At 54.1% G+C, this 23,381-nt stretch overlaps 1 protein-coding gene and 1 long non-coding RNA gene across 29 annotated transcripts in view; one reads left to right on the top strand and one right to left on the bottom strand.

Annotated features, from left to right (window-relative positions):
• SH3PXD2A (SH3 and PX domains 2A) overlaps nucleotides 1-23,381 on the bottom strand; it is a 243,862-nt gene that overhangs the window by 46,193 nt on the left and 174,288 nt on the right. For 12 of the 28 annotated variants that reach the window (XM_081543957.1, XM_081543730.1, XM_081543752.1 and 9 more), the window contains one exon: nucleotides 7,849-7,980. In XM_081543957.1, the coding sequence (XP_081400083.1) occupies nucleotides 7,849-7,957 (109 nt within the window). In that variant the 5' untranslated portion in view covers nucleotides 7,958-7,980. Of the gene's footprint in view, nucleotides 1-7,848; nucleotides 7,981-8,509; nucleotides 8,597-8,831; nucleotides 8,901-14,038; nucleotides 14,291-14,481; nucleotides 14,527-16,624; nucleotides 17,181-23,381 lie in introns of those variants that run through there. The other 16 variants (XM_081543719.1, XM_081543741.1, XM_081543764.1 and 13 more) reach the window with 11 other exon arrangements.
• Nucleotides 573-2,734, top strand: LOC145527012 (uncharacterized). Its single transcript, XR_014069403.1, has 3 exons — nucleotides 573-1,183; nucleotides 1,288-1,510; nucleotides 1,626-2,734. It is a non-coding gene; the product is annotated as an uncharacterized LOC145527012 (long non-coding RNA).

Genomic DNA, 23,381 nt, shown 5'->3' with positions numbered 1-23,381 from the left:
CTTTCCCAGCCACACTCTATCAGCTCCTTCCTCTGATTAATCATTATCATAGTGCCTGTTTATTTCCTGCACTGCACTTATCAAAATCTAGACTTATTTTCCTTTTTCACATGTGACTGTTTCTCTAGCACATGTAAGCCCTGTAAGTGTGGGACTCTGTTGGCCTCTGTCACCTCTGAGCACCAGTCTGGAACTTAGTCAAGCAGTATGGACTCAGTGATGACTGATCACCTGAAGACTGGCCTCGTTGGGCTCTGGGCAGTGTGCGGTTCAACTGGTCCCTTGCTGTTCAAACCCAGAAAACAGCCTTTGAGATGCGGGTGAGAGGACTCAGGGCAATCTTGCTTTCTCCCCGTTCCACTCCCCCACAAAATGCAGGCAGCTAGGTGTTGCTGTGGGGCTGAGGCTGGGATGAGCTGGTGTCACTCTGGCACTTCAGCTGGGTTTCCAAGGTCACCACGGAACCACATCTTTTGTTCAGAAATATCTATGCAAAGAAAGGCTGTGGGATATGATTGGTCCATAGAGCCAATGTGAGCTCAGGGTGACTGGCCACTCCACTTGCCCAACCTGAATAGATGGAGGTGAGGCAGGGAGCACCCAGGGGCCCTCTGCCCCACCCAGCCACCTGGCAGCTGGCTCCAGGCAGGTGGCTGGCAGCCCTTATTGCTGGCAAGCCCCTGGATGCCTCCCTGACAACAGCCAGTGTAGATCTAGCTTGAGGGAAGATCTATTTCCAGTCCTCCAGTCCTGGACACACCATCCCCTGCCATCTGCCTCCCCACAGCCAGGACTGCTTGCTTCAAATACTCCTATTCTCAGGTTCCTCTCCTACTCACCTATTTTCCATGGCCCCACCCTGCCTCCCCACCTGCTGCTGCCCACCTTCCACCTTCTTCATCAAGCCTTACCTCCCAAGGCAACTGTACACCTGCCTTGCCATCTTAGCCCTAATGGGCTCTGCCTTCCACCTGGCACTCTACTCACGTGGCTCGAGAATTCCTTCCCCTCTCTCCTATCTATCCCCCCATCTCCTATCTACTCCCACTTTCTCCAAGGCCCAGCTCAATGCCTCCAACTCCTCTAGGCAGCCTTTCCCAACTATGCTAGACCCCGCCCCCAGCACGTCAGCTTTGTGCATGCCACAGAGCCACTGAGTGACAGCCAGCATGGGGTATCACAGGTGGGCCTCTCCTCTCCCCAGCCTTTGCATGGAGCCCCTGATCCCATAAGGTCTACTCCTGGGTCACCAAGGGGACTCTGACTCCAACTCTTCCTGACACACAGACAGAGCCAAGAACAGCTGCCAAGCCAAGGCTCCAGGGGCACAACTCAGGTCTCCAGCATGGTCTCCTGCTGCCATGCCCCATAGCATGCTCCCTCTGCTGTACCTACCTCACAAACCATCAGGGCTGAGAGAATCCTCAGACACCATGAAGTGCAACCTGTTTTCTAGCCAGGTGGGAAACTGACGCCACAAGAGGGCAACTGACTAGCTGTGTGTTCCAAGGTCAGTTGGTGGCCGAGCTGCCCGAGTCCAGCCGTCTTAATGTCAAGTAGTGGTGGCGGTTTAGTTGTTAAGTTGTGTCCTACTCTTGCAACCCCATAGTCTTGTAACCCACCAGGCTCTTCTTCCCAGGCAAGAATTCTGGAGTAGGTTGTCATTGCCTTCTTCAGGGGGTCTTCTTGACTGAGGGATCAAACCTGTTTCTCCTTCACTGCAAGAGAAGTCTTTACTGCTGAGCCAGGAGGGACTGAGACACCAACAACTATCATGTACTGAGCACTTAATTCCTCTTGAACAAGCACATACTAAACCCACAGCTGTGGGTATAATTAGCACCATTTTGCAGGCAAGGAGACCGACGTTTACTTAGAACATTCAAGTAACTTCCCAGGCTCACCACTAGTATGTACTAAATCAAGAACCAAATCAAGTTTAAAACCAGGCTTATCTAAGCTGAACCCATACTTTTCACTGCTAGACTATCCTGCAATCTTATTCTCAGAACCATCTCCAGCCAGGGTGACTAAAGCTCAGCTGAGGGGCCCAAAGTTGGATTAGAATGCTCACTTCTGTTCCTGACTTATGCTCGACGGCCCCTTGCCTTCCAGCCAGCTTCATGAAGTGGGCAACAACTGCCCCCCAGAGACAGCCTTGGAGCAGCATGGACTTTGGAATCGCTGATCAGGCTGACATAGCAGGAATATGCATGTGTTGTACTTAGGAAGAGAAGTGTGTCAGAGATCAAGGCTTTCTGTCAGCTGGGACAGGACCTCATGGGGGCCAGTTACCACAACCAAATATGGCTCGCTCACCAGAACCAAACTCTTAAAAGGCTGTTGCACAGTTAAGAGTGTTAGTTCACTTATCTGTAATGCAGACTGCAAGAAACTTGTCTTTCTCGAAACAGCCTATCCTATTTTTATTTGGACATCTTTTCAAGAGCAGATTGGCAATATGAATTACTAATCAGCTGGCTCCTTAGTAAGCAGAGTCTAACTAAAAGACATAGAGGATATATAGGAGAAGTCCATTTAAGACATCAGAAAATCTGCAGAAGTAGCCCAGTCTCACAATACAGTCCACTCATTAAGTACCCAGCATGCTTGCATCAGTTAGAGTTTAAACTCCATAAAGGCAGGAACTGTATGGGTATGCAAGTAATCAGCATAGGGCCTGGGACACAAGAGGTATTCAAGAACTGTGAAATAAATGAATAAGTGAAGAGTATATACAGTGTATGTCTCACTTACAAAAAGCCTATGTAAAACCAGTTATAACAGTGTTCATGAAGAAATATCTAAGGAACAGAACAGGTACATATTCAGTGTTAAGAAGATTCCAACTCACAAAATAAATGGCTGAAGAATGCATCATTTTTGACAACAAAAAATAATCATTAGGACATACAAATCTGAGAGGAAAGCTTATTAGTTTGTCTTATTGATAAAGATATTTGTCAAATAATAAATGGTCACATTTCATTGGAGAAAAAAAAAAACCCATGTAGTATGTATCACTGCTCTCTTATACTCAGGAGGAAATGGATCCCTGCTTATATCACACAGTTGGGTAGCATTAGATCTTAAACCTAACATTCAGACTCTTGATTCTTTGCTCTCTCTACTACACAGATCCATTAAATAAGTAAAAGAGATGCAGCCAACATGTTTTCAGATAACTTACCTCCCTATATCTCTTTTCTTTAAAACATGTGCTCCAAGCCACTGATGAAGAGGTTGGAAAGGCAGCCATGTTTATACCCTATGACATTTCTCCTGGACACAGCTGATTGGCCCAGAGTTGGACACCTGATCCAAAGTCTGCCAATCCATTGGCTAGCCAGGAACCAATCAGATTGAAGCTTCAAAGTTTGAACCTGTAGAACCAGAGCCCATCCTCAGCTGATGGCTGCTATCTTGACTGAAAAATCTGGTCCTGACAAGCCAACATCAGGTGAATGGGCCACTGTTATGAGTGAACAGGAAGAGAAGGAAGCCTGGTCTGCAGTTAGGAGATCACAGCTGGGCTTTAAATCCACCTGGTACCCGAGAGAGGGAGAAGGGTAACTGCTTTGTCTCCTGCCAGCTTTCTGGTTCCCAGTCCTTGTGAGGCTGGGGTGTCCTTCTCATCCTTGGGTTCTGGTGAGATTTTCCCGAATCCTTTCAGTAAATCTTGAGTAAGTCTGAGTGGGTGTCTGTCCTCTGCTCACTACTCAATTGGGACCAGAGCATTGACTTTGGAGGGGACTGAAGATTCTCAAACTCCCCAAGGCTCAGTTTTCTCACCTATACAATTTCTCACCTGTATGGACCAGGAGCTCAAAATTTCTTGCCAATACAATACTTTTACCTTAGTCCTATAGCTACGTGCCTCCAAGGAAGCACTGTATAATTTCTCCCAGGGTTATCACACTAGTGCCAGGAAAGAAGCAAAGACTCACAGTAGGAAAGCTGGATCAGGAAAAAAAAATAAGCTGACTCATATCCCCACATCCCCTGGCTGGCTCCTAGTCCTGAGAGAAGGAAACCATCCTGGAAAGTTGGAGGCAGCTTTGCTTAACACAGAAATCAGAGCAACTGCCATTAAGATTCTGCCAGAAGTCAGACCAGATTTTGCCTGCTGGAAGGTAAAGCCAATGTGGTCTTTGAGGCATAAGAATGTCCTACAAAGGCAGCATCTCAGGCACTGTTGTTTATGTCAAGGGTGGAGGGCTTTTCAAGGATAAGGCAAAAATGGCTGGCAAATCTAACAAAACTGCTGAGTCTTTCTGCTATATTTGTCCCTGTAGGTCAATGGAGAAAGAGAGTCCTTTTCTGGCTGAGCACCAGGCCCAGTGTTTAATGAAAAATTTTCCCTGAAGCCACTCAAGTCCCACCAATGTGGGTGTCTTTGACATCTATCCACTTGCATTCCCCAGAATATGCTTGTCCTTGGTGTTGGGAATTCACCACCCTTCTCAGATCCTCTTAGCTGTGGCTTATCCCCAAGCTCCAACTGACAATTAACAACAAGAATTCCCACTACCAACGAGCACCATGCTGGAAGGAGGCACACAGAGCCATCCTCCTGCAACAATGCTCCAGGGAGCCTTGTCGTCATCTCAGCCAGGCCATGTCTGTCCTTGACCTGCAGCATCGCCAACTCAGTGATGATCCCTCCCGGGATCAGCCCATTCTCACCCTCCCCCCACTTCCTCCGGAGAAGGGAGAGATCTCAGCTGTTGGGACTTTAGGAAAATGACTTAACCTCTTAGCCTGTTACTTCAGACACAAAGTGCTTAAAGTGCCTTCTACCACACAAGGTTGTTCTATGATTCCAGTAAGATGATGCATGTGAAGTGCGTGGCCTGAACCTGTGTTTACTATTTACTGACTCTGAATTGCCTTCCAGACACATCTCTCTTTAGATGAATGAGATTACAGAGTATGGGCACAACCACACATCCAAAATCCCCTGGAGGCTGTGGTCCCATCCAGAGGGTTCTGACACGAGTGAGCAGAGACAGAGGTGGCTGGGTCCCTCTAGGGACACCCTCTTCAAGGAGCTTCCAGCCAAGCGAGAAGAGGATACAGGAAGAGTCCTGGCTCCCAGAGGGCAAGGTCAGACCTCAGGGGGCAGGGTGGTGCTAACTGGAGCTGCTGCCCCAACAATTTGAGTGGAAATGCCTCACAAGGCCCACCAGTCCTAAGGTCAAAGGCGTCACAATTGACTGTTCTGGAGTTCAAAAGCCTCACTCACCACTCCTTCCAAAGCCAGTTTGCAGGATGCACAACACATCTCCCCTCCCCCACCGTCAGCCGTCCAGCTCCTAGAACTGGGGAACCACTCTCCCAAGGATCTGCAGTTGGCCCTCTTCCTTTCTCCTCTTCACCCACTCAGTTTCTCCAGTTAAGCTGGTTTTACACTGCAGGAGGTCTCCTTGTTTCAGACAGCAACAGACAGTGTGGGTTTGCGTGGTGGACACAGCACTCCAAGGTTCCTGAGTTCACCAAGGGGAGAGATATGAAGTCCAGGGAAGTGGGAAGGCTATGTTCAGGGAGGTTCTGTCTACCTGACACCCAGGGCCCTGTGGCATCTCCCAGACTTGGAGCGGCTTGGGGAGGTCATCTGCTCCAGGCTCTTTTCCGAGCAGCCACGATACTATCTCCATTTCACAGAAAGGGCGGCAGAGGCCCAGAGGGAGGAGGGAACCTAAAGCCACCCAGCAGGTGGGTGGTGGGCAGAATCCTGCTTCCAGGGATGGTAGCTCCCTCAGAGGGTCAGAGTGCCAACTGGGCTGCTCTGGGGAGTCAGGCTGCCTGAGCCCCTCAGGCAGCCATGGGGGACTCCTCAGGAGAGGAGTGCCTTATACTTCCAGGCTTGCCGCAGAAGCCCCACTATGTCAAGGTGCTCCTTCCTCCACTCCCAGGCAGGGTACTAGATGTGGGGTGACAGGGCAAAGAGAACCAAGGGGTCTGATAACAGGCTGACTGTCTTTAGTGGGGGGGGTCTCCTCTGTAGTCATCCTGGCCAGAGGCTGGTACTCAGGGACAAGGGGGCTCACTGCTCCCCATATAGACACAGAGCTGCACTGGTGACACGAGGCAGGAGGGTCCCTAAGCCAGAAATCTACCTCTGAGCAGCCCTGACTTATATGGAAAAGCCGACACACCTTCCTTTGGACCACGCCCCCAAATAAACATGTCTCTACCTCCCCAGTGGGTGTCTCCAATCTCACCAGTAGAGAGCCCTTTCTCTGGGTCTTGAGGTGCTTAGGGTTCCTAGAGCCAGGCCCCTCAGACATGCAGCTTCTGTGGGGGCAGGGAGGTGGGACTGGTACTGTGACAAAGGCAGAAAGCCACGCCATGCAGGAAGGAGACCAGTGTGGGCACCTGGGGTGAAAGGCCCAGGCCTTATCCTGGGGACAGCTGGGTGGGGACAATGGCTGCCAACCACGGTGGTGAAGACTCCAGACACAGCGGCAGAGCCTGACCTCTCGAAGGGGTCAGGAAGACTCCTTCAAGCTTCAAGACTTCAAGCTCTGAAGACTCCACACCTGGGAGGGCCATGAGTCAGGTCTATGTTGGCATCACAGCCCTGTTCTCAGCACAGTCCCCGAGCCGCCTGCAGCAGGAGCCTAACCTCACCTCCCCCAGGAGGCCTGTTGGGATTTCCTCAGTATCTTTACTGCTACTTCACTACTTGCTGCCCTTAGGCACATGAACCAAAGGCCCAAGAACATTCCTGCTCTGTTTTTGACTTCAGGTGTCTCACTTCCCCTCAGTTTTTCTATGCCTCAGTTATTCTCTCTCTAGAGTGGGCACAGACGTCCTTTGGTCTGTCTTCCTGTCAGAGCTTAAAACACTGGGAAGAACAGAGTGGAACAGGAAAAGAAGAGCAGGCCCCTCCCCTCTGGAAGTGTCCTCCAAACATAGCTCAGAGAGGCTCCAACACAAGCATGGTGCAGGGGCCTCCCCCCACAGCAAACCGAAACCAAAACAGAACCACCCCAGGAACCAACTCAAGCGCCAGCAGGTAACCAGCAAACTGATGATGGGTGTCCTGGGCCAGAGTTCACCCCGGGCCCTGCAGGGGGTCGCACAGGCGTGCACCTCAGACTGACGGACTTGGGCCCTCCTCACTCCCCCTGAGAGACTCCTGCTGCAGAGGCACTGAGGCCCACTTGGTGAGAACCCGGGAACTGGCAGCCCCCCACTGGACAGCCAATCTGCCTGGCCCAGACAGGACAAAGCCTCAGTTCCCAATGACAGGGCGGCTGCTGTGGGACCCTCCCTGGCCCCTGGACCTGACTCCATCCCCCTGTCTGGCCCTCTTCCCAGCTCAGCAGGGGGCAGTCAGCTCACTGCCCAGACACCGGCCAACCTCCAAAGGCCTGGCCTTTCCTCAGACAACCCGCCCGAGGACCCTGGACCCTCACAGTGACGTCATAGCCTGCCAGTCTCACCAGCCAGCCAGGTTCTTCCATCCCTGCCTCGTTCCCAGCTTGGAATCTAGCCCCAAGGGAGAATACGCTGTAGGATGCCCCCGAGCTGGGCGCTACCTGCCCCTGGGCCTTGGAGGGCAAAGGGTCCCTGCACACGGGCTGGACGGTGGTGTCCGTGCCGCCACCCTGGCCTTGCATTAACACAAGCCAGTTAATTACTCCGAGCGCTGGAGACATTCTTCCACCACCAGGCAAACTGCTGGCCTGCAGCCCAAACCAACAGGGGAAACTTCAGCCTCCTCGGCCTTCTCCCCGCCAGATGGAAATAACGTATAGCTGCAGAGGTGGGGGAGGAGGAGGGGAACAAAAACCAGCCGGGCTCCTGGTCTCCGGGCTGGCCAGCCAGCCGGGTACTCACCGCTCTCGTTCTTCTCGATGACATCCACCACCTCCCCGGCCTGGAGGCTCAGCTCCGAGTTCTCCTGCTTCTTATAGTTGGACACCACCACGTACTGTTCCAGGATCATGGGTTCGGCGTTGGTGTCGGCACCTGGCGAGGGCAGAAAGCACGCGGTGAGCCAGCGGCCGGCCATGGCCCCGCGGCCGGGGCGCCCCCTGTCCATCGGCCTCGGGGGAGGCTGCTCGGTCGCCAGCGCCGCTCGGAGAGGCTGCCCGCAGCCAGGGCTCGCAGCTCGCCGGGCCCCAAGGACAGGCCATATAGCAGGGCCCCACACCGGCCCGCTGCGCCGCGGGGACCGGGGGACATGGGGAGCCAGGGGACAGCGGAGGGGGCGGGGAGCGGGGAGAGACAGGCAGAGATGAGACAGAGGCGGAGGGGACTCAGAGGGAAAAAGCCCGTGGCTGCGATGAACTAATCACGGCCCAGCAACAAGGCAGAGGGAGTCGGAGGAGAGGCCCGGGGTGGACGTGGTCTCTCCAGACCCCTCGGCCACAGGGGTGTGAGGGGAGGGCCGCGGGGAGGCGGGCTGGCGGCCCATGGGGGCTGATTCTGGAGTAGAGGAAAGAGGAAAGGCCAGGCGAGGAGGAGGGCTCGGGGCCTCTCCCCAACCCCTGTAAACCTAGAGAAAGAGAGTCAGCAGTCTTCCCCTCGGGAGGGAGAAGGAGAGAGCGGGAGAGGACGGCTCCACGGCCGGGCCCAGGCGAGAAGTCAAGAGGGTTTGAGGCCGCCAATCACTGGGGTTTACTCGCAGCCCTTAAATAGAAACACATGAGACCCATCGAATGAGGAGCCGGGGGTGGAGGCAGGGGAGGGGAAGGAGGGCCGAGACTGTTTACTTGAAACCCAAGAAGAAAGTCCCAGCGCCAGCGCCGCAGAGAGCCCAGCCCGCCCCCCGCCAACTTTTCCTCAAGTTCGGCTCCACTCTTGCCCCTCGGGCTCACCAAGGCGCGGCCACTGAGCCCACGGGCCTGGTGCCCAGGGACCGGCTTCAGGCTGTCGCGTCCAGCCCCGCTTCCCGTCGGGGCATCGTCTGGCCTGGCTGCCACCCTCCGGCCACATGGAGACCGACTCAGCCTCCCTCTGCTTTTAAGCTCTGCTGGGGCTTGTGGTCAGACTCCCGGAAGCCTCCCGCCACCCTCTCCTGGCAATTTCAGGAGCTTGAGGGGTCAGAAGGTGGGGCTCATGGGGAGGAGGACTGCAGGCCAGAGGTGCCCTGGAGCGAGCAGCAGCTCACTGGACTGGTAGCCACTGGACCAGTGCAACAGGCATTAAGCAAAGACCAGGGTGGAAGGTGGACAGACCCCATGCATCCCAGCTTACTGGCTGTATGGCACTGAATGTCCAGCTGAAACCTCTCTGCACCTCACTGTTGTCATCACTAGGGTGGAGTGGGGAGCACCTAAGATGACACGTGGCCGGCTAGGAGCTAAGAGGATCCACGAACCAGAGACCCACTGTTCACCTCCTACAGGAAGCTTTCCCAAACCCCTCCCCTCAGATCTCCCCTGAAAAGGGAACTCCTAGTATACGTCTTAAACTACAAGTCTACTGCCCCACACATCTACCAATCTCTTGAAAAGCTGGGGGCTTCACACCACCAGCCTGGCTATAGAAATGGCTGAGAGGGTCCCCGGGCTCCACACAGCCCCCTTGGTGCTTCAGCCTGCAGTTACATTCCCCACATGCCTGAGTCTAACTTGGCAAATGTTCTATGCCAGGCACGTACCCTGTCGCATTTTTATCCTCACAACAAATCTTACTACCTTCCCATTTCACAAAGGACACCTCAGAGACCCAGAACAGAGGCTTGAGCCAGCCCACACAGCCTTCATGGGGAGAACCAAATTTACTCCGTGTTTTAAGTTCAAGCCTGTCTCTTTCTGTTACAGAACTGATTTGTTTCCAGACATCCATTCTCCTCACAACGAACCTCAACTTGATCCCACAAGACCTGGGGAGCTTCTAAAGAACATGGATGCCCGAGCCCCGCCCCCAGAGAGGCTGATTTAATTGGTCTCGGCTATTTTTTTAAGACTCCTGCCCTACAACCTGTGGTTCTCACACAGAGCCGGGTGAGAAACACTGCTTAGATCTTTGGGTCTTTCCCTGCGAGAGGCTCCATCCAACCAAGGGCAGGGGGTGATGTTGGGGAAAGAAATCCACCTCCCCTGCCAATTTTCTCCCCTGAGGTGAGGACCTTGCAGCCCCCACTCAGCCCTTTGGAGAAGCAGGAGGGACCCTGTCCCAGCTGAGGCCTGCCACATGGCCATGCACACGCACTACCCCAGGCCCCTCCAAAGCCAGGATTGGGTTTCAGGCCGAAATGCAACCAACAGCTGGGCAGCAAGGCCAGCCTGGCTCTGCACTCAGATGGGGCCAGCCTCCGTGCCTGCCCCTGCCAGCCGGACAGAGGCAGCGCTGGGCACGGGGCTGGCAGAGACCACTTTCCACTGTGTCCCCGGGGGGGGGCGCAGGGTGGGGCTGGCAGGGCACCCCGCACAAAAAGGGCCAGTCCCTAGCCTGTGGGACACAGAGGCTCCCTTGCCAGTTTGTGGGAGACGAAAACTCAACATACAAAGAGAAGATGAGAGTACTCCAGCTGGTTAGAGAGCTCCAAAGCTCCAAGAGCCCAGATGATGCCGACTATCAACAGCAAGCCTTCTTCAGTGCCCACTTGGGATGCCTGCCTAGCACAGATCACATAGCTGTCTCAGCAGAGCCTCAGAAGGACCCAGGAGTAGGCGCGTGTTAGTGTCCCATTTCACACACAGGCAGACTAAGGCTCATGAGGCAATTTTCTCAAGGTCACACAGCTGGGATCGAACCCCTGGGCTCACCTGACACCGCTGCTCATGTCCCGACATCTGCCCTGTATGTGCCACTGCTCCCGAGAAGGGCCCCTGCCTCATCCAACCCCAACACGCTTGGCAAACAGTCAGTGCTTACTGAATTTGAGTAAACTCATGGGAGAGAGTGAAGGACAGGGAAGCTTAGTGTACTGAAGTTCATGGGGTCGCAAAGAGTCAGACATGACTTAGCGAACAACAACAACAATGGAGACTGGAGTGTGGGTTTCTTCTCCACTGCGGTATCTACTGACCAGACCCACAGTGCCCACTGGGGGCAGGGACTCTGTAACTGTTGGGTGAAATAAATGAATGAATGAGCAGATGGATGAACAAGGTGATTTAACGGCTTGCTTTGAGCCAATACAGATATACCAAGCAGAGCCTCACCTCCAAAATTTGGAGAAACTACTAATTCTGGAAGGCAGAAATGGGGAGATGGGGAAACAGAGGCAGAGAGAAATGAGGAGTGATGGATCTGAGGCCAAAAGCTGTTTGAGAGGATAAGCAGGGTGCTGGGGAATGGATCCAAGCCAAGGAAATCTGAGGCAAGCTTTCAAAGAGGGGAAAAATCCACACGCTGCTCCCACCTCCACCCCACCCTTTGGAAAACTGGCCTGAGCTTTCTGAAGACTTGACATTCTGGGACGCAGGTAGAAAAGTTAAGAAAATGTTCTCCAGGCATTTCAGAGCACAGAAGACAGGCAGTGGCCCGCAGATTAGGGGACAGACGGACACACGGACAGACACTCTGTCTTCCTGGCTGCCCCCCACCGCACCCCCAGCACATGCAAGCCCCCTGCTCACTCGCTCTGGCATCTGCCTCTTAGGGTGTTGCCTCTTAGGGCTGCCCGGGCGGGCCTGAGCTGGGAGCAGGTATCCGGATGAGAAACCACTCGGCAGGCAGGCGGGCCTCTGGGTGATGTCATCCTACAGAGGCCGCTCTGGATTGCCTCCCAGCCCAGGCCTGGAAAATCGGGGGCTGAGGGAGTCAGCCTGAGGGAGGGGGAGACGCAGTGGAGGGAGCCTCCTGTCTTCAGATAGGAAGAGTTTGGCAGAGGCATGGAGAAGGGGAGTACTCCTTTTAGAGAGAAGAGCCCCTCCCGGATTGGAAGGGGACTTCTCGCCAGCGTCTCCTCCTCCATCTCATTTTCGTGCCTTTCTCAGAGCCCCTGGCTGGATCTGCTGAGGCTCTGGCAGTTCCCCAGAGCCTTGCCCCACGCCTGCCTCACACCTGCATTCCTCCCGCTACCACCTGGAGGGACCCCTGGCTCCTGCCTGATCTGGCTGCCGACTTTAAGACTTCTAAACGAGGCTTTTGCCAAATCAAGTCCACTCCTCCCACACCTTCAGTGGGTCCCTGCTGAAAAAAGAAAAAACGCTACATTCAAGCTCAGTCTTTCTTGACAACCTGAGTTCCCCAAGTTCCCTAACACACAACTCCTCTGACCCAGGCAACATTCAACACGCCACACTGTTCTAGGCAGGTTCTTACATCCAAGCCTCTGCTCCAGCTATGCCCCTTGCCTGGAATGCCTTCCCCTTTACCACTCCCAATTCTACCTACCCCTCCAGCAGCCCCCCAATCACTCAGCCACAGTGTTTGCACTGGATTTTCTTGTGGGGCACTGCTCCCCAACTAGACCATGTGGTATAGACAAGAGTTGCCCTGTTGAGGGTAGACAGACACCCCATGACTGGGGCCATGGGACACGGCACTGGACATGATGCAGAAGCATCCACCTGGAATCTGAGGGTCTGAGGTCTGGTCCTGATTTGTCCTTATTATTAACAGCTCTGTGACCCTGCAGAAGACACTTAACCTCTCTGAGCTTTAGCTTCCTCATCCATAAACAGGAATGACAACAGTACCTACTCTGTGGGGTTGTTTTGAGCATGGTATGAAGTGACAGGATTAATACCCTATGTAAACTGTAGACGGTGTTTATAAAGTAAACAGGAAACGGGAGATTTGGGGAAGAAAGGAAGGGCTTAGGTTCCTCTGAAGCCTCAAAACCAGCAGGTAGGTTAGGGCAAGGGCCACAGGCGCCAGGTGAAGTGGCCATGGCTCTGTCCCGTCTCATTCCTTTCTCAGACCTCACCTCCTGGCAGGCAGCAGGCATTTGCCAGCTGGGCCCACTCATGGGTGGGTGCCTGCCTAAGCAGCTCAAGGCCCCTTATCTACAAGGGTCCCCAGCATCAGCCCCTTACCTCTGAATTTCCTGTTTCACTGAACTTGCCAACATTCCAGATGGGGAAACCAAGGCCGGCCCAGAGAGACCTGGCGACTCGCCCAAGACTCTGGCCCTGGACTGGCTGGTTTCTCCTGGCCCATGTGGCCTCCCCTCAGCCTCTCTCTCCAAACAGCTGGGTTCATCCTGAGAAGCCAAGCCCTACAGTGGCCCCACCCCCCGCTACCCACACTGTCCATGACCCCCAGACCCTGGGCGTCCCACCAAGGTCCCTTCGGTCCCTCACAACGGATTCCTCCCAGGCCGGCCTCCGCCTGCTGGCCTCTCCATAGGCCCTCGGGCAGCCAGGCCATACGTTTGGTGAATAAAATGTATTGTTGTGGGCCAAGTGGGCTCTGGCTCACTGGCTCAGGAGAGGGGAAAAAGGGCCGGGAGCCCAGTGATTAGCTCAGGCCGAGGCCCTTGTCATAGGCAACACAGAAGGATGGCTGTAAGGGGCCTGGGACAGGCAAGGGGTCCTCTGCCTGCGGCCTTCTCCTCTGCCCCCCGCCCCCACCAGTATGTTCACTTTCCCTTCCCAGCCTACAGCTGTGTGAGGATGGGGCTGGCCCAACCCCTTCCCCTCGACCTCTGACCTTTCTGTTTTGGGCCCCAAACCCGAGCCGAGCCTCTGCTCTCAGGTTTGGGCTGGGAAGGAGGGCCAGGTGGCACTCACAGAAATGGAGAAGCTTCTAGAAGACCTTTCTGGAAATCCCCACCCCCACCTGACACCACCCTCATCTCACAACTGAGAACACTGCTCTCTAGGGTTTTCTGCCATCGTCCAGTAAGACAAAGGCAAAAAAGCAAGCCTCTGACCCTGGGCCCAGCCCCACCTGGACACAGGGCACAAGCCCAAGTCCCTTAGGGCCATCGGTGGCCAGGCAGCCCCAGGTTCGGAAGGTCCCCGAGACCAGAGGCAGGTCCAAACTCTGGATCCCTGGGCACAGGGGCTGTGACTTCATCACAGTTACAGGACTCCCCACCCTCCTCACCGGCCACTGTCTCAGCTAGGGTGTGGGGACTCCAGCTCTCTGCCTGGGGTTAACAGCCTGGAGGGAGGCTCATCACCTTCAGCTGGCCCACCTCACGTGGGTGGATGGGGATGGCAGTCTCAGCACCGCCTGGATACTTTCTGTGTGCCAGCTCTGGGGAGATGCTGCTGAATCCGCTTAGGGCGGCTGGAGAGGTTATGTAACCCGAGACCAGGACGCGGCAGAGCCGGGATGCAAACCCACACATTCCGGGTCCAGGGCGCATCTGCTTCCACACTGTGCTGTGTGGTCATCACCCCTCAAATGGCTCCAAGGCTGGATCTGGGACCTAAAAAAGGGTCGACGGGAAGGCAGAGGGAAGGGCAAGAGCGGGCTGAGGAGACGCCAGCATGCTGACAAAGAGCTGCTACACATCACAGGAAAGCAGGCAGAACGCAGCCGGCAGGCACCGGCTCCCACGCCCACACGCGGGGAACACACATGTTCACATGCGTGCGCTCACATGCACACCAGCGGTACCTGTCACGTCCTTCTTGGGAGACTCAGCCCAGCTGGAGAGCCACACTTCCGAGTCCCCCCGAGAGCAAGCAGCAGCAGGAGAGGAGAGAATCAAGAAGAGGAGAGAGAACCGTTAGGCAGGCAGGAGGTCCACCGGCGAGTGGTTGCAGGCGCCGCGCTGGGCCTGCGGCGGAAGGCGGGGGAGGGGAGGGGAGTGATTTCCTGGCCCTGGGACGGCTGCTGGGCGTGGGCCGGAGTGATTACAGAGGCGCTGGGACGCTGCCGGCCAGGACGGGGATAATGAGGTGTCTGCAAAATGCAGGAATCCTCTGGAGCACAGAGAATCCTCCACAATCCCGGCCTGGAATAGGGCCCAAGGGTTATCACTGCCCTGGGGAAGGCAGCCTGGACGTTTCTCTCTGGCCACGTGGGTGGCTGGCCCCACAGGGCCTGGTGGCTCCAAGGATCCTCACCAGGCCAGCAGGCTCAGCAGGCTGGGCCAGAAGCTTTAGCCATCAGGGCTGGAGAGCCCAAGGCCAGCCTCCAGCCTCTGGGCACTGCAACACTGGGCCTTCATGTCCTGTCCAGCCCTTGCCCAAACCCTGGTGGCTTAGATGGTAAAGAATCTGCCCGCAATGCAGGAGACCCGGGTTCGATCCCTGGGCCAGGAAGATTCCTTGGAGTAGGAAATGGCAACCCACTCCAGTATGCTTGCCTGGAGAATTCTGTGGACAGAGGAGCCTGGTGGGCTACAGTCCATGGGGCTGAAAAGAGTCGGACACGACTGAGTGACTCACACTTTCTTTCACTTTAGAAGTCAGGCCCTGGCAGAATGGAAGGAAGCTTCATTTTAAAAAGTCCCAACTGCCCTACCCCCCAAATCCAGCCCAGAAGAATGGGGACCTTTAGAGACCAGAGCTCTTGTCCAGGCTCAGACAGTCATGTGGGATCTGGGCCTCAGTTTCCTCATCTGTCAGATGAGATTAAAAGTCACCCTCCTGCCAAGAGGAACAAAATCAAAGCATCTAAAATAAGTTAAGATCATGAGATGTGAAATAGTAACATTATGAGACAAAAAGCTCCTAGCCTAATCAACAGTGTGAACATTTCTAGACTATCAGAGGGTCAGCGCATAATGCTGACAGTTTACCTACAGGGTACAGTGGCTCGTTTACACCTGACAAATCCTTGAGCTGGGTATGCCTCATTTTACACGGGTGGATCTGAACTCAGACAGGGGAAGGAACTGGCCTAAGTTCCGACGAGGCCACAGTAGCAGAGCAGAAATGGAACCAGGTCTGAGACACCCCAGCTGGCATTTCCTCTGCTGGACTCCTCACTGCTTCCAAGCAAGAATAGCATTGGACGCAGTGGCTGCAGTGGGAAGGAAACATGGAAATGCAAGTCTGAGAGGCAAAGCCTCGGACTGCTTGCCCAGCGCCAGCCAGGAGAGCAATCTGATAGATAGTAGTGATAGTCATCACAGCAGTGACACGTATACAGCACTGACTGTACACCAGGCAGTGTGCTGAGCACTTTACATACAGTAACTCATCTATTTTTCACACTAAACCTATAATAATAAGAAATTCCCTCCATTGGGCAAATGAAGAAAATGAATCAGAGAGGTTAAGTAACTTGGCCCAAGGTCACACAGCTAGTACAGTGCCCATCTCTTGTGGGGACACAGGTTCAGGCTTCAGTTTGTAACTATTCACCATTTAAAGCACCTGACTTTCCCTCGCTCAGCAAGTCACCTTCCAATTGCAGGTGGGCTCCCCATGTAGACCCGGGAGCCTGGCCCTTCCAGAGCTCACTGTAAAACCAACAAAGTGGGACTCTACTGGGGAGGTTTGGGGAGGTTTCTGGAGTCTGTCTGGATTTAAATCTAGGCTCTGCCCCTTTGATAGAGTTACTTAACCTCTCTGAACCTCTTCCCTGGGCATATCCCATAAGCTTGATTCGGTCAGCTTTGGGGAAGCAGGAAAGTCAGACTCCTGGAGCTATGAGGACGAGAACCAGATGGCAATAAGATACTAGATGCACCAACAAAATGCTGGCACCCAGAGTTGCCTACCAAAGAGCCCAGGTCAGCTGGAACTGGGGGGAGTGGGACGCTGGGGGACTACACCCACAGACAAGCATCCTGTGGCAAGTCTCTTACTTGGCCTACCAGCCAGAAGCTTCCTGGGGTAGAAGGAACCCAGCTGGCCCAGCTTTCACACCCTGGTAGGGCCACGACAAGACAGATGCACTCCAAGGCTTGAGGCTTTCAACTGCTGTAGCTGAGTGGGTCCGAGTTTAGAATGTGGGGCTTCATTGTCTGGAGCCAGATCTTGCTGGATTATGACTTCTTGCCACTGGCCCAGTGGGCTGCCACCCAGTAAGGCCACCCTCACCCCTTTGGGGCAAGCCTAGTGCCAGGCCCCTCCCAGCGCCATCCAGCCCCACTCAGCCCTGGGGAAGCCAGCTAAGAGGCTGCTCACACTTCTCTCCATCTCTGCTGGCTTCACTACTTTGTGCACTTTCCTTCGGGTTCTTCAGAAGGAAATGTTTGGGAAGTGCTAATGTCTGTCAGTGAGCCGAGGGAAATCATTCGGCCTGAGCCTGGAGAACCCAGGAAGACGTGTTCTGCTAAAACAGGTGGTCAACAGACTTTCTGCAAAGGGCCCGAGAGTCAGTATTTGAGGCTTTGTGGGCCATGTGGTCTCTGTTGAGATGACTCACCTCTGCTGTCACAATCTGTAGAGGAATGAGTGAGCTGTGTGCCAATAAAGCTTTATTTACAAAATCACAGGCTTGGCCTGTGGGCAGTGATTTGCCAACCCCCAGGCTAGGAGATGAGGTTGTCAGAGAAGGGGAGCTGTTCCAAACCCCCAGGAGAGAGAATTAGGTGCTGCTGTGGATAAATACTCACAAGGCCTTTGCTGCTTGGTTGATCTTTTTTCAGTAGTCATCTTGAAGGGTCCGGTGCCCTTCCAGGCCTCTGGGGCATGGGCATCTGGGCAGGCCAGGACCAGTGGACAGGAAGAGGTACCTCAACCTCTGGAAACGGAGCCCCCACTCCTAAACGTGGAACAACCCAAGCTCATGCCCACCCCCTCCCCCCTCAATAAGCAGGCCTTTCCTCTTTCCAAAGGAAAATGGGAAGCGGACCAGAAACAAGCCTGTCTTTTTTTAAAAAAAGTCTTTTAAAAACGTGATTTATTTCCCAGTCCCCGAGATCCACAGAACTAATCCAGTTCCGTGGCTCCCACCCCCCTTTGCAGTGCCTTCTCTCCAGCCCACCAGAGTAAGCCCTCTCACAGGGTGGGAAGGACGCCCCACCTCCCACCTCATTACAATGAACAGAGGAGGAGAGGTCCCTGGCTCACAAACCCTGGCACCCCCAGCCAGGAGGCAGACATGGCTGCTGGCTCAAGGCTGAGAAAAGGGCGAGATGAAGGGACAGGGTGAAGGAGCAAGAGGCAGGCACAGCCAAATGAGCAGCTGTGAGTGACACAAACCAACTGCTTCCTGTCCTCCCTGCTGTCTCTATCCCCCATCTCTGGGGACAGAACCAAGGGCCCTAAGAGCAGAGTCACAGGGCCTGGTGGAAAGCATGGGGCATGTAACTGGGAATCTGCACAACTGGTTTTGCTGGCTGTGTGACCTTGGGCAAGTGGCCTGACTTCTCTGGCCAATCTGTAAAATCAGGCATTTGGGGCCCACCGACCTCCAAGATACTGGTTTCATGTTCTAAGCTCTTCCAGTAGAAACGTGCTAGTCTCCAAAACACAAGTGCACCACAGCTTAAACAAATCTTTCCAGAGAACTAGACCGCCTTTCCTGGGAAAACCACTTGAACACATGCTCAATAGATGAAACTCAAATGAAGTAGGCCAACAGTTCAGGTGGCACGTAAGACAAAGAGGACCTGGAGCAAGAATTTTTTTAAAAAAATCTTGGTTCTTGCGCTTTCTCTGCCACTTTAGCTGATTCTGGGCATTTAGCAAATCTCCAAGACCCCTTTCCTTCTGTGAAACGGTGATAATAATATCTACCTCGTCTTTTTTTTTCCAGGGTTGCTTTAAGAGCAAAATGGCCTAGTGCCTATGAAAGGTTTTGGAGCGGAGGAATTAGGCCTCTGGATACAGAAGGGGAGTGGGGGACAGGGACAAAGCGAGTGATGAAAGGGTCCCTCCTGAGGTCACCCCACAGGAGGTGGGGTCCCTGCCACAGCCATTCCTCTTGGCTTACTGGCAGCGAGAATCCAGGCCCAGAGGAAACCAGGTGCCAGAAAGTCCTGACACTTAGGTGCTGAACCTGACTCGGATCAAGTCCAGGTAGTTATGAGAAGTCAAAGAACAATACCACAGGGGCCCCCGACTTTAAGGACGTTCTCCTCAAACACATATACGCTCACGGACTACATCATAAACACCTGGGTAGACTTCAGTTAGGAGAGGGATTCCTATTGGTTTGTAATAAGGTTTCTTTTAATGCTGAGTAACTCCAGAGCAGTGAGATTTGGGTTCAATTTAACCAAATCTAGTCTCCAACCATGCTTCCAGGAATTCTCCCCTGGTGTAGAGCAAGTTCCACCCATCCAAACTAATAAATCCAGAGTGGGCTGTGAGCCCAGGTGGGAGAGACAGAAGAACAGCCAACAGCACAAACTCCTTGGAGAATGAAAGCAAACCGAGGGCTCAGGGGCACCAGGGCAGGGTCACCCGCCTTATCGGTTTACATGGCCCCCGCCCTGGGCTCCTGGGACGGGAGGAGGAGCTGGACTCCTGCCAGGAGTGAGCACTCCACTGTCTTCTCTGTGTCCTTCCATTCTTAAGTATCTCAGCATACTTGAACACTCAAGACCTCTCTCTTCAGGAATTCTATTGTTCTTACCTCACTGCAACCTCGAATGGATTTCTAAATACCTGTGGTATTCGAGTCTTTTCTCTGCTTTCGTACAAGGGAACTATACATAGGGCTAGATTTCTAAAGTTTCCTACAGATGCACGTGCTTCTTTCCTCTTTTTGACTAGGCCACCAGGGAACTCATCCACTGCTTTCAGGCTATCAACTAATTGTCCTTAGTCGCTCAGTTGGGTCTGACTCTTTGTTACCCTTAGGACTGTAGCCCTCCAGGCTCCTCTGTCCATGGGATTTCCCAGGCAAGAATATTGGAGCAGGTTGCAATTTCCTCCTCCAAGGGATCTTCCTGACCCAGGGATTGAACTCGGGTCCCCTGTATCTCCTGTATTGCAGGCAGACTCTTTACTCTCTGAGCCACACTAGCCCTGTAATTTAATAATAGAAGGAGAAGGAACTACTTTTTCACCAGGAGACCATATATGCCTGTTGCAGGCAGTGTCCTGTCGTAGGCATGAAGTAACTGAAATCTTTACCAGAGCCCTTCAGGGCTAACGGGCCTTCACAAAGAAGTAGCAGTTTGACCTACATGATATATGGGGACTGAAATAGGTCATCATGCTCAGAGCAGTGGAAACAGGCACGAGAGGGTAAGTGGCATGAATGGCATCTGGGGAAAGCACAGCATGAATTAAGATGGCCAAGACAGAGAACAAGTAATAGCTCAAACATGACTTCCAGTCCAAAGTCACTAAGGTGTAAGTTGGGGACAGTTTAGTGTAAGGTGTGTGAGCTGCTGCCCACAGCGGGTACCTTTCTGCAGCTTGCTCCAGGGTGAGCAGCAGCCACCAGCTCGTCATCAGTGCTTAACAGTATGAAAAAACCATACCCTTGGACTGGAGGGATAAGGGATCAGTGCTGCTACAGTGACAGCCCAGCCCCTTGGCCCTGCCTCTGATGCCCGCAACCTCAGAGGCCAGGCTGGCTTCAGGGCCATGTGACATGCAACCCGTCCTGTGCTTGGTTTAACACTCTTCTGTCCCCAGTTTGAGATCTTTAATAATTTATGAACAAGAGGTCCCATAAATTATGTAGCTGGTCCTGCCCAAGGTCTGAGGGTTCTGAGCCAAAGAATTCTGAGCTAAACAAACAAGGCTGGAAGGAGCATGTGGGGACTTAGGACCAGAGAGGAGAAGAGTGCCTAAAATCACACAGCAAGTGAGTGGCAGGGCTGAGGCTAGAACAGACGTACTAATTCCCACTTCTTTAACATGCAAGCCAGGTAACGGGCTGACCATTTGATGGGCACTATCTAGTTTAATCCTGATGACAATCGGTACTTCACAGACACAGAAAGTGAGGCTCAGCAAAGTTAGTTTTTCCCAAGGCCCCACAGCAAGGAAGTGATGGGTCGGACTGGAGCCCAGGCAAGCTGGTGGGAATGGGGAACAAAGGGGTCTAAAAACGAAGGACCTCATTCTCTGGTTCCCCCGCCTCCCCACTGCGGCCATTGGTCAAGGGAGGCTCATTTATTTCAGTTGGGCTTCACTTGGTAAACACAGCCATATTCCTCTCATTTTGCTCTCAGTAGGAAGGGGCCAGCCTTCTTGCCTGGGACCTGCCTTTCCCAGAATCCGGAGTCCATGTGGGGGCAGCCCAGCCTGTGGCAGGAATGTACTACTAACTCGCTGGCCGCTGAGCCAGGCGGTCAGAGAACAGTCAGTCTCTCGGCTCAGGTGGGGAATGGGGAGGGTGGTGGTGGTGCTGGAGCCATTCCAGAACCCCTTGGGGACTAAGTCCAAGGACACCCACACAGAGGCCAAGGTTGGGGCCAGAAGAGAGCGCCCAGCCCAAGTGGGTGTGGGCAGAGAAGCCAAGGCTGCCCACTGGGAGCACTGCAGCTGCCCAGGGGTCTGCCAGGCAGCCCTGCCTCCTCCTTCCACCCTGCTCTGAAGACCCTCAGCTTCCTGGTTCAAGAGCGGTGCTGTGGTCATCAGCTGTGCTGTGGGCGGACAGAGGGGTGCTGTGTGGGGAGGTCTCCTACAGCTGCTGCCTGACCCCACGGCCGACCCTTGGGGTGATGGCCTCCCACTCAGCTCTCTGGCCCTCACCTCTCCCCACGCCAAGGCACTGGTGTGCATGGAAGACACAAACTCAACACTGTTCAGAGTTCCCGGATCCCAGCCACCCCGCTTCCCTGGGGTGGCCTGCCTTGGTGGTCCTCCCCCACTTGCTAGGATATTCCCTCTCCAATTCTCCCACCCACCAGATCCCCTGGCCAAAGCCGGTAAGAATGAGGCAGTAGCAGCAGCAGAAACAGAGGCTCAGAGATGAAGTGAGCGGCTGCTGGGTCTCCAGGCCCCTGCCCAGCAGTCCAGCCCCTCCCCCGGCTCAGTCTCCACAAGAGCCTGGAAAGATGGCATAGACAGCAATGGACCCAGGACTGACAACCCCATCCCAGGGCTACAAAAAACAACAACAACAAAAATGCAATGTCCTCTTTTCTCCAGACTGGACTTTTGCCATCAGATTATCAATGAATCCACTGCCAACTATCTAATGAGCTTTTACCATGTGCACAGCTGGAGGCTCCTGGCTACGACCCACTGACTCTCCAGCCTCAGGGATGGGGCACAGATATTTACAATCAAATACACTCTCCCAGGCGGTCCTGACTGCTTCAGGGGTCATGGAGGTTTGGGGGAGCCTATTTGGCTCCATCATCCACCTGCCTGGTACCATTGAGGCTGCCACTCAAGTGTCTCATTATTGTCCCAGGTTGCCCAGACCTGACCATTGAACAGGTTAGAGCGAGACACCGCAGGCAGGGCCCCGGGCGGGGGCTCGTGGAGGTGGGCGATGACGCAGCAGGGCTCAGACCTGGAGGCCTTGCATCTGCTGGACCCCACCTCTGGGAGCAGGGCTCACAGTGACATCTGGCTGGACACTGTCAGGGGAGGCTGGGGTTGGATGAGACAGCAGGGACTAGGGGCTGAGTTCACTTGTGGGGTTGAGGATGACCCCCTTTTCAAGGTTTGCAGGCCACCCTCATCTTGCCCTGGGCAGGGTCTCTGTGTTGTTCACTGACTGTGTCAACTGGCTCCAGAATGTCTGGATAGTGCTATAGTCCTATCAAGCGTCTGAAGAGCAGGTGCTTCTTCAAAATGTGTTATGAGTCTCTCCAACCAGATCTGAAGTTTCTTCAGGGTCTTAACTCTCTCAGCCTCCTCACAGCACATTGAACACAGTAGGTGGTACACAGAAAGTCCCCAGGGGCTGATGGAAGGACATCTACTGAGTGCCCTCAGTCCCCAAAGTTTTGTAGGGAAAGTGAGGTCTGGCTGACCCCACTGCTCCAGGGCCTTTTTGGCCTCCAGGGCCCTGCACCCCCTCTAGTCCAGGTTTTGGCTGGGGTGGCCCAAGGCACATATAGGCATCCTCAGGCTGGGAAAGACCCTGAGCCTAGTTGGTGCTGCACAAGGTAACTCACGGGCAGGCCCCCAAGCCCAGCAGAACATCCCTGGAAGCTGCAGGCTTCCAGCATCTGCTGTAAAGCCCTTCAAAGAGATTTAAAAAAATTATCCATGAGCAATATGGTCTATGGCAAGATGGATGTTGCAGGAAATGGGAGTCTGAGCAAAAACAACTGGCTTATCTATGATGTCTGGTGGGAGCAGGGCTCAGCAGAGCTCGGCACAGCCTCCCAGGGTGTGTGCCTGCAGCCTTAGGCCTCTCCTCACCCCCATCCCGCTTCTGCTTTGCGTGGGTCTGGACCAATCCCCCGAGCTTTCAGATGCCACGTAAACAGAAGGCTATGTGTGTGCACGCGAATGCATGCATGCTTTCTCTTTCTCATACGTACACACACACACACACACACACACACACACACACACACACACACACAGTTTGGGAAATCCCCACATCTGGCTCTCACGTGACTAAGCTATGCCCAGGAGGCCGCAGCTGGGAGGGCCTGGAGGACAGGGGAGAGTCAGGAGTGTGCAAGCTCTCTGGGGGAGCATGAAGTTAACCCTTTGGCACCACAGCTCTGGGACTCCTGGGGAAAG

Source organism: Giraffa tippelskirchi, chromosome 2 (genome assembly GCF_054371585.1).
Source record: "Giraffa tippelskirchi isolate mGirTip1 chromosome 2, T2T-mGirTip1v1.2.pri, whole genome shotgun sequence".
NCBI lineage: Eukaryota > Metazoa > Chordata > Mammalia > Artiodactyla > Giraffidae > Giraffa > Giraffa tippelskirchi.
The sequence above is the reverse complement of the archived record's forward strand: the minus strand, read 5'-3'. Positions and strand labels throughout refer to the sequence as shown.